Raw genomic sequence first — 11,876 nt, forward strand, 5'->3', positions numbered from 1 at the left:
GCCTCCATCATTCTTAAATGAAAGAAGTTTGGAACCACCAAGACACTTGCTAGAGCTTGCCACCCGGCCAAACGGAGCAATCAGGGAGAAGGTTCTTTGTCAGGGGGTTGACCACGAGCCCGGTGGTCACTCTGACAGAGCTCCAGAGTTCCTCTGTGGAGATGGGAGAATCTTCCAGAAGGACAACTACCTCTGCAGCACTCCACCAATCAGGCCTTTATGATAGAGTGGGCAGATAGAAGACACTCCTCAGTAAAAGACATAACGACAGTCTGCTTGGAGTTTGCCAAAAGGCACCTACAGGACTCTCAGACCATAAGAACCAAGATTGAACTCTTTGGCCTGAATGCCAACTGTCACATCTGGAGGAAACCTGGCACCATCCCTACGGTGAAGCATGGTGGTGGCAGCATCATGCTGTGGGGATGTTTTTCAGTGGCAGGGACTGGGAGACAAGTCAGGATCGAGGGAAGATGAACGGAGCAAAGTACAGCGAGATCTTTGATGAAAACCTGCTCCAGAGAGCTCAGGACCTCAGACGGGACAACAACCCTAAGGTCACAGCCAAGACAATGCAGGAGTGGCTTTGAGACAAGTCTCTGAATGTCCTTGAGTGGCCCAGCCAGAGCCCAGACTTGAACCCGATCAAACATCTCTGGAGAGACCGGAAAATAGCTTTGCAGCGACACTCCCGATCCAACCTGACAGGGCTTGTGAGGATCTGTAGAGAAGAATGGAAGAAACTCCCCAAATACAGGTGTGCCAAGCTTGTAGCGTCATACCCAAGACGATTCAAGGCTGTAATCATGCCAAAGGTGCTTCAACAAAGTACTGAGTAAAGGGTCTGAATACTTACATAAATGTGACATTTCATTTTTTTATTTTCACTATATTTGCAAACATTTCTCAAAACCTTTTTTGATTTGTCATTATGGGGTATTTATTGTGTGTAGATTGATGCAGATTTTTTCAAATCCATTTTAGAATAAGACTGTAACGTAACAAAATGTGGGAAAAGTCAAGGGGTCTGAATACTTTCCGAATGCACTGTAAATATCTTCACATTTGTTTCCCAATGCCCACACATTCAGACTGAGCATGTATATGGCCAAAGGAGGCTCAGGGAAATAAATTACATTAAATATACATTTGGAGTTATTTTCTTGAAATAAACCCACACAGTGATTTATTAGACATACAGTGATGATTTGAAAAAAATCAAATGACAGGACTTTAAGCCCTTTACTCACCTTACCAATTCATTGACATTACCGTCTGAGATCAAAGAACTGTATTTTATATAATGTTTCCAACAGAAGAACTGAGTTTGGTAAGAGTGCCTTTAGCTTTGCTGCCCCATCACCCTGAAACCCTTAGCAAAAAACACTTACAACTAGATCACTTTATTCTGATTGATGAAAGGGGGACTGCTGACCACAGATTGCACATTTTTAAACATGCACTTTTAAGTTATCTTATGCACTTTGCACTGTTTTAGCGTACATTCTTTGTAATGGTTTATGTTGTGTCTCATGTGTAACTATATGCTGCTTACTTGGCCAGGCCTCACTTGAAAAAGACATGTAGATGTTAATGGGACTTCTCTGGTTGAATAAAGGATAAATAAATCAAATACAAATCTCACAGTTTTTTCAACATGTTTTATTATACAGTGAATGGTCTTATATGCACTGTAGATCACATAAGCTTAGGTTTATCAGAACAATAAAATACATGATACGAGAGTTGATATTTCAAGAATATAGCAGCTGCTGGTGGCATATTTGACCATCAATGTTTAATCATTGGGACTTTCATGACACAAAATAAAGCATTTTGCACAATGGTTGTTCAATTCAGTGATCTGCATGAAGTCTTTCAACGTTAGACATCCTCATGAAAGAAAGTTCTACAATGTAACTCATTCGGTTAAAAAATGCTACTACATTTCTTGTAGTATGTTCAGCAATTGACGATACAAAGCACTTACAATATTGTGCTTTTATCCTTATTTGGCAACTGTCTATTTGTGTTTTTACATTTCTTCAAAGTAAACACAATAATACAAACTAGCACAGTGAGGAACCACGACCATAATATAAATAGAATAAATACAAAAGTTTGGTTTGTTGCTTGAAAGATGTTCTCCATCTGAATCGAGAGGTTTCAAACAATGCTGATATTCAAACCCCTGAAGTACTGTAAATATATACGTAAACAGTTGACTGTTCTATGTCCACCTCAAACCATTGTCCATCGATTTGTTTTGAAGGTTGACTTCATCTTAAAATACAAGTTATTTTCTATTAAATAAAGGGTTATACAACTTTTTTTTTAAGTTTTCCTTTTGAAGGCAAACTGTCTAGGATTTGGCAAAACACAGAAATATACAGAGAAACCAAAAAATGTATGGAGAAATAAGCACAATTACCAAAGCCATCGTAAAAGCTTTTGGTCAAAAATAATTTTGATCTGATATGGAGACCGTATGAAAACAAAAGATCTGCTGAACGCTCATACAGTATTCACCATTATATGACTGCATTGGAGTCTAGACTGTTACTGTGTGTATCTTTAAATAAAACTGCAACATCAACACAGCAGTACAGGAACTTGGAGACAGGCAATAAATTAAATGCATATACATTTAATTAACGAATGAATAATAAATAATATAAATTAAACAAGGATACTTGCTCAGGACTTAATTTGCCTCCTAAGTCAACAGTTAACCTTGGCTTCATGATGTCTTGTGGGCTACCAGACAGTGCCTTCGCTCATCTCTGAGGAGGGGTGTGACAGTTGGTTGCTGTATCCGCTGCCGTTGAGGGACAGTGATGTGAAGGGTGTGCTGGGGCCACACATCTCACTGGAGATGCTGTGCATTGACCCAGGTCCGTTGGGCTCTGGGCTAGGTGAGTCCGCTGGATGGTGAGATATGATGTCATTGAAGCACTGCACCTCACTGGATGGGTGATGCCCAGCTAGGTGATGGTCCATGCCCCCTAAAGGGGTGCCAGCAGGGCCAGAGGAGAAGCCTAGGTCCCCTGGGGTCTGGGCCTGTGACGATGGGGGGCCTTGGGTGTAGTACTCAAAATTTCCTCCAGGCCCATAGTATTCACTCTGATAATCTGCAAAAATATACACCCGAATAATTATGAGAAATGCTTGTGTGGTGAAAATAAAACTATATCAAAATGTATTATACTGGTACAACGCCACGAGAATGTAATTTGAATTACAAAAAAGTGAAACTAATACATTTCCTGTAGTATATAATTTGACATAATAGTGACTTTCAGAATGACAGTATAACTTAAAACAATGACAACTATTGCCTATAATCGAAAGAAACGTATGTTAATTTTAGATGTAGCCTAATTCACACAATATGCCTAAACCTATGGCCAAAAAAATCGATAGAAAATGCATTAAAACACCTCTGAATAATGAATCATATTAGGAATTCAAATAAAGTAAAGGATTAACATACATGCCTGTGAATGGCTCTCATAGTCAAAATTATAATCGGATCATCTTTAAGCACAGTTAAAGATATTTGGGTGGACCATGGTCAATATACAAGACCTTACCACCATAGTATGAAAAATGACCGTTGGGGATCAGCTCCCCGGGTTCGAGTCGGTCGACCAGAGTTCTCATTCTCCTTGGACCGCGGAAGAACGCGTGCCTTCTTGCACCCAGCACGCTTAACTGCTTCATGCGCCGCTCTTTAGACCGCCGGTTTTGGAACCATACCTGCACACCACAAATAACACGAAAATAAATTATTAAAATAAAGTTTATACGCCAGGCAAATATTTATTTATTTTGCATCAAAAATGTATGCAGCTGGTCTGATGACATGTTGTGAGATGCCATTTTAATAATCATGACGTGATTAGCCTATATAGATCTAGTATACCTATGTGGGTCCTTGGCTCACCTGTCACTGTTTAATGACCTTTAACCCTAAGTTTATCTATCGTCTGTTTCGTGAATACCAGGGATTTAACTCAAATTACAGGCTACAGGTGAATTGATAGGATAGATTCACAGATGTGTTGTCAACCAATGGCCTATAGGGTTTTCAGTCACATTTACCACAACATATACTAGCCTAACAATTGCAACATGATGATACCTAATGAATAGGCTAATTTCAAAATCAGAAAACAAAGTAATTTGCATTGATATGCACATAGATAGATGTCATAAAGCATTAAGACAGGGGAATGTGTGCATCTTCACCACTTTCGTGGTGACCAGTCTGCATATCTTGCCTTCTGCCATTATTGACGAAGGTGCCATTGTTAAAAAAATACTTTCTCATAGACGAATACGAATACTGAAAATAGACATCTATCTGATTTGACATGTGTTATAAACTAAAGGGAAATAGACTCTTACCTGGATTACTCTCATGTTGAGCCCTGTCTCCTGCGCCAGCTGTTCTCGGATGTGCCGGGTGGGTTTTGGCGTGGCCGCAAAAGCAGCTTTGAGGACCTCCAGTTGCTTGGCTTTGATGGTGGTTCGCGGCCCACGTCGTTTCCCCCCAACGTTCTGCTCGTCGTTTTCATTGCTGCCCACCTCTTTATCGGATAAATGTCCGATTTCCGAATCTTTACTATCATCCTGTGGGTCTTGGGAATCTGGAGATAGACTTGGGTCACTGCAAGTTGTGACTGTGAGATGAAAAAAAGACGAAATGAAATGATTTGAAATGTATTCCTATGTCTTTATACTCTTTAAAAAATAGACAAAAATAAGCGTCAAGAATACAGTATCATTATTAGGATTATTATTATTATTAATATTGTTATTGTTAGCATTAGGCAATAGGCATATTAGCCAACTACTTTTAGTCCTATTATTATTGATGGTGATGATAACATTAATAAAGAAAACAATACATTATCATCACTATAGACCTAATAATATTTTAGGTTTTATATTTTTCATTGTCATCAACAACATTGTTTAGATTTGTACTGTTTTTACGCCTATCAGGATGCTGTTATCATAATTATTTTCGAACTACATTTTTAAAAATAAATGGAATATAAAGCAATAGGAAAAATGAGAAAATAATGATTTACAAGAGGCTTCAGAAATATATAGAAATATTAACACGGGTTTGAGGTTCCTAATTGTGATGTGTCATGTTATGTTCCATACCTGAGAGGAGGGTTGTGTCCTTTCCGTTGCTGTTGCTTAGATAATCCTCTTTACAAACAAATTTAAATTCATCTAGAATGTACATTTCCTCTCCGGTGGATAGCTGTTTGTTACACATCATACACGTGAAACAGTTCAGGTGAAACACTTTGCTCTTTGCCCTTCGAACCAAATCGTTGGGCGAGATCCCCTGGGCGCAACCTCCACACTTTGTGCCGAATCTCCTAAAAGAAAGAAAGCAAAAAATAAATACCATCAGCGACTTAACATTGCAGGGCAGAGTAGCAGCAAAGAGCTACAGAAAATATTCACATCAGATTACCAACTACATGGCATCGTTATTGGCTAAATTATAGATTTTTACACAAATGACGTGCGTTTTTCATGACGCAAAATACCTGTATTTTCAGTATTTTTACGCTACAAATCTTCTTGATGAGATTCCAAGTGATTATAATGACATATCAATTTCTTATGCTTTATTTTAAACGTTGATCTGGAAATGACAGGCAACACTGATGTTGGGCCTGCCTGCAAGGTAACGAAAGCCAGCCGCTATATTCATTGTACGTGGGCCTATTTCACACAGATAACCAGCTATTCAACCACCGTAAATATAATATCCTAATTTAGTTTTTTTAGGCTAAATAAATTGTTATAAATAAATATATATATATCTTATATTTAGACCTACGTGTTGTATAACTATGATTACCAAAAACTATTATTCAAGAAAGGCCACACCGTTTATTATTAGGCTATTGAATGGAGATAATTCAAACATTCATAAAAAAAACCTGTCCATTATTGAAATACATCCTATTTAATGCTTGAAAATAACAAAGCCACACTTAATTGTTCAATTTTGCAATGTGGCCTATTTATGTAAATATATGTGTATTCAAATAGTTAACAAACGCGTGTGGACTGGAGGTCTGTGATTGCAGTGTGTGTTTTTTCAAGCTGATTTATTATTCAAATCCACTTATCACATTTTCACGAGAGTCTCAACAAACAAACGGGTGTGCGCCGACTGATTGAACTAAGGCGGGATACACTTCCGTCAAGAATCCTGGCATAATTCTCATCCCCGCTTGTCTGTCAGCCTTTCCTTGTAAACAAAGGACGATTTCCTTGAATCCGTCACAGAACATGGTGATATATGCTTATAATGTATCAGCTTTTGGTGGATCACCACACATAATCTGGGCATCCTGTCTCTGGTTGGTTACATTTATGTCGCTCATGAGGATAGATTAAACTATCTCTAAATTGACTCTAAGCATGTAACCATGTAGCAAAAACATAATCTTGCAATAGAATTTAGTAATTTAAAACTTTAGTTTTACATCATCTGTTGTTCATTTGCATAGTTCTGCTTAATTGGTACCCATTAGAGGCAAAAGTTATTCCTCACAATATTGAAAGCCATGCGCCCAGGTGTGCTTACCTAAAAAAGTCGTTTTTGCAGTACAGTCTCCCTTCCCGTGAAAAACATTTTTCTGTCAAATTGCATTTACAGTCACAGCACTGCACGCACTTAATGTGCCATGGTCTGTCCAGAACATTGAGTAGAAACCTGTCCAGAATAGGTCTTTCGCAGCCGGCACAGTGAACCATGTTTGGATAATTCCAGCAATTCCCAGGTTGAACGTCTTCCCTGTTTGTCCCAAATCAAAGCGATGTGTCTCCTTGGTTGCTTTGTTTGGAAAATGACCTGCTCTAATCCACTCCTTCGACAATCCAGAGTATGCAGCTCATCCAGACGAATCTCTTAACAATGAGTTAGCATCATCATATCCTGTGAGCTCAAATATGATTGCATTCCTCTCGCATGCACAGGACAACCACAGGCTATACAAAATAGTATCAATAAAAACAAAAACGAACAAATAATTTAACAAAGTGAATACATTTCACAAGCAAGAATGCAAACTTGAGAGCAGCAAGGCCGCCCCTTGTCCATCAAGATGAGCCGAGAGGAGCGATCGTAGGCTAATATGATTCAGTGAATCTGAACAGGCATCATGCCACTACAATTACGCACGAATACATAACTGCCACACAGCCAATGATTACTGCCAAAGCAGAAAGCTACAACAAATATGATAAAATCTATTAAATTTCTTGTAAATTCTGTAATATTCCTTCGATTCTTCGAGTATAATGCACTCTTTAGTCCAAGCTTCAGTAATATGCGTGCCTCTGAAAGCGCAAGAACTAGCCTTTATCCGAACCTCCTGACGTCATGTTGAAACAACACCTATCAGCAGCTTGCTATTGGAGTGGCAATTACTGTGCCCTCTAAACTCTGCCGTACGGACCCACTAATAGGGAACAGAGGACTATTGCCCCATATCTTTGAAACGGTCGTATTACGGTCGTATTATTTTAGAAAAGCAATTTTCCCTCGATAAAGCAAGCATATAGCCTATTCCAGGTCGAACCGCAGCTAGTGTCTCTGGATAAGATACATTTAATAAGGTACAGTAGTATTTCATGAAAACAACCGCTTTTCTTGTAGTTTAAAGTCATTTTGGCAGAGGAAACGAAGTTCGTTTTCGCCTAAAATTATTTGTAAATATCACTTAGAAGTCTATCATTATGGATAGGCCTATATAGTTTGTTTTCACGCCTTTAGAGAGGAAAGAACGTGAATAACGCGGACGCACTAAAGTTCACAGATCGATTAATAGAACGGATATGTATATCTGACACAGAGATATTTAGATTGTTCAATTAGAAACATACGAATAAACACCCGAAATATGTGACAGACTTCTCACTTGTCTTTGAAAGGAAACCAACCCACCTCAAATGTGGCAAAAGGACAAGGCAAAACGAGAGGTAGACTACTTTGTGTTGTCAGACTTGGATGATAATTACATTTTATCATTACTAAAGTGGGCTATTAAACCCCACCTTAAGAATGAGTTTGTATGACACCAAAAACTCACAAATAGTTTTTTTTAAATGAATTGTCTTCATTTATGTTTCATTATATGGCTCAAACACTATCTGAATGTTTTTCACAGAATAAACCAATTTCAACCTCCTGAAATGAGCATGATCGTTGATGAATGTATTTCGATGTCTTCAACATGTAGAGTAGCCTTTATTTTGTCTCACAAGAGTTGAATAACATAATTGTTATAACCTTTCTATCGACTACAACACATTGTTAATTATTATAGTCAATTGGGGCTATTATTTATTCACTATTTAGGTCTACTCTGTGTGCATTGCATTTGCCTGCATTGTTTTCCAAAATGTCTCTTTATAATACTGCATTAAAGCAACATAGCGAAAGAGTAGCCTATAGGCCTGCCGCCTGAGAATAAAACTGTGGCGCCGTGACAGAAATGACAAATCATCATGACTTCATCCTCTGCAGATGAGGGGAGGGAAGGGCTCTGGAAAGTCTGAACACGAGCTTTATAGATTAATGTTTCCCTGCGCTTATTCTACATTTCTGGTGAAAGAGAAGGATCAATAATGATTATAATATAATGTCTAGCGATAGGCGCTCCCTGAAAGATATTATCGCGCAGTGGGCAATGCACTTGGGACAGTCTGCTGGGCTGGGAACCGGGAGATAGCGGATTTTCATGCCCAGACTCCCACCGGCCACAGCCCTGCGCGCTCCTGATATCTGTTGCCCAGGGAAATGTATAAACAATCAACCATGTGGACGACTGGAATTGTTGTGATATCGTCCCATTCAGACTGAAATATAAATCCAGGTCTATTCTTGTAGGCCTAGCTACTCATATTTTGTATTTATTTGTATAAGCTAGTGTACGTGAGCAGCCTTTATACATTTGTAGGCTATGGTAGGCTATAATAACGAATTAACTGGATCAAATAGCCTACAACCTTTAGTGTAGTATGCGCTAAAAGGTACGCAGTTTATCATAAGATTGAACAAAAAATCTGGTATGAAAACAAGCTGTAAGTAATGATCTTTTGCATGAAAATATTAATTAAATCCGCGAGGAAAAATATATGTTTGCATTTGCATTGAGTCTTCAGAACAAAAATAGTGGCACAAGAGAACTTGATTGAGTGGAGTAGATTATGGGGGGCTCGCGCATGAGAATCACCACCTATTCCATTCTCATTCAGAGCCTTGTGTGTGTGAAAGTACAGACCTTGTCGAAGATAGAGCCACCACCGGTGGACGGGCTTAATGTTATAGCCCATAGATCAGGAGAGAGGCGACGCTTTATTTTCGCCAGGAGAGAGATAGTTCACCACCGCCTTGCGGTTTTATGTTGGGGATGTGTCAAGCAGATGAAAAGAATGGCTAATGCATAAGCAAAACTCGGTGGTCCCTGCACTACGCGCATTGAGATAGGGTCTGGTGAGGATTTAGGGTCGGTGCGAGGCCCATGCATTTTGAACTCAAGGATGTAAATTGATAGTGTAATTCACACATACGCATGCACACGCGCGCGCGCGCGCACACACACACACACACACACAAACACACACACACACACACACACACACATACACACATACACACACACACACCATAAGTAAAAAAAACTCAAACATAAATAGAATAGGCCTAATTCTATTCACACATTCAGCAGTCAATATTCAATAGTCTTAAATTGTAAATATAGTTTTTCACGCTGAAATGATTTATGGGACTCTGGAAAACTATTATTCTTGCAGTCTCAGGTTAACTCAGCACTAATAATAAAACAGTATTTTTCTTATTTTTGGACCAATCAATTCCACACGCACAGGGTCTATTCAAATGGCTGTGGCTGTAGCTGATGGATGGCTGAGTGCTGAAGTCTACCTTCTGTATCCTATACCCAGAGGCTGTGAGAACCTGCAAATCACCCAAACCCCACAGTACACTGGGGCCCCATCATTTCAAACACATTGCTGTTCCCCTGGTTACGATATATTTGAATAGATGCATGTGAGATGCAAGCAGAGAAAAGGCCTGTGCACTTGAGAGAAATGAGCGGCGGCTGATGGGAAAGACCTGGCTGTCAGACCTGCTTCAAGTACCGAAACACAATATGCAATGCATGCAGTTCTTATATCAAATGTGATATTATTCATAAACATATGAAGATCTTATTCCCAGAAAGGATCTGTTGATGAACACCTACTGTCAAAAATAACAGGCTGATTTTTAACTTTATACTAAGATTTACATTTAGGCTACCAAGATGTTCAATTCCAGAATTCACCCCTCTCCACCGAACTGAAAGACACACAATAATACTACACAACCCCCCTCTTCATCCCCCCTAGAATCCTAATGTTACCCTCCTTTGACCCTGTAGAATCTCTTTGAGTCACAATGGGTTACTGTTACTAGTAATACTCAGAATCTTCCCCACACTGAGCGAAGCCTTCTATCCTGACTTATACCACTCTGATCATTCTATTTCACAAGGGGATTTCTCTACTATATCCAGCAGAGTTACTGAGAATTCCTCCTCACCTCTGTTCTTACCTTTCACCTCTGTTCTCTGTCACACTACTGTCTATCCCTGACAATGTTACTGTAATGACCAATGCTGGTGGGAGGGAGTGTTTGATACAGTGTGATCTGGTCTTGTAAAGGACGTATTTGCTAGCCACAATGTATTTGCTAGCCACAATTCAAATGGCCTATCCATGAATAATCCAATATTCCATTATCCATTCTGCTGAGGTTGCTGTAGTGTTGTCTAACTCCACACAAATAATCCACAAGGCAGGATACACGGTGTGAACCTATCAGCAATCCCGATTGACTCTCTAACATTTCAAATGCAATGTGCACCAATATGAGAGACCTCTCAATAACAGAAATCTGTTGCAACAAGTCAATGGAAAGTTTGCGGATTGAAAATGATTTGCTTGGTGGTATTGGGTGCTGCTGTGCTGTGGGGCTGGGAGTCTCCAGCTGGGTTTGTGTTCGTCCCTCTGTGGGAGAGAGCGGGGTGTTGATTGGAAGCCTGGCTCAGTATACTGGCCCCCAGCACCACTCCAACACACAAGAGGTCTGAACAGCTCTGGAATCAGGCAGGGTGCACACTGTTTGTTTTGGAGTCAGAAAGCATCTCATTAGTGCATGTTAATTGCAGCTAATTGGCTCTAACGAGATGAACAGACAACCCGGTGGGATCATTCATACAAATAATTTGTAGAAAACAAAATTAATTACTAGATGCTAATTAAAGCCAATTAACACTGATTAAGCAATGCTGGTTATGATATGGGGAAGTGATAGATAAAAACAGTAAATAGAAAAAATCTGGAAATAAACAGCATAAAATAACAGCAACATATTAACACGTCTAGGGCTCACGAACCCTCTGAAGTAAGTTGATCTTCACCTGTATGTACAGCCCTTCACCCGCTGTTGTTGATCTAACAAACAACGCAATAACTCATGTTGCTCTCTCAGCTGATGAATCGGAGACTCTCCTATATTGTCAATCACACTTCACCAGAGCTGGATCCGCTAATCAACCACCACTCTGTTCTGAAATTCATAATGGCTTCACTGTAAACACCGCAAAACTAAGGGCCTCACCTCAAATGATGGAGAGTGATGTGGAGAGAGAGAGTGAGATTGTATGTTCACACTTGTTGCAGAAACAGGGCTGGGTGAAAGAGCAGATGGTTTTGTCTTTGTTGTGGCCCTTTGTTAATGGTGATTTTTGTGGTAGCAGGAATCC

General features: G+C 39.5%; 1 protein-coding gene across 1 annotated transcript; it reads right to left on the reverse strand.

Annotated features, from left to right (window-relative positions):
• Positions 1-1,684: 1,684 nt before the first annotated feature.
• LOC135549168 (LIM/homeobox protein Lhx1-like) lies at positions 1,685-6,914 on the reverse strand. Its single transcript, XM_064979210.1, has 5 exons — positions 6,629-6,914; positions 5,179-5,402; positions 4,411-4,685; positions 3,594-3,759; positions 1,685-3,131 (listed from the first exon to the last, which is right to left on the reverse strand). Exons 1-5 carry the CDS (start codon positions 6,796-6,798, stop codon positions 2,758-2,760), a joined length of 1,209 nt encoding a protein of 402 aa, XP_064835282.1. The 5' UTR covers positions 6,799-6,914; the 3' UTR covers positions 1,685-2,757.
• Positions 6,915-11,876: the final 4,962 nt, after the last annotated feature.

The sequence above is a fragment of the Oncorhynchus masou genome, chromosome 12, assembly GCF_036934945.1.
Source record: "Oncorhynchus masou masou isolate Uvic2021 chromosome 12, UVic_Omas_1.1, whole genome shotgun sequence".
Classification (NCBI taxonomy): domain Eukaryota; kingdom Metazoa; phylum Chordata; class Actinopteri; order Salmoniformes; family Salmonidae; genus Oncorhynchus; species Oncorhynchus masou.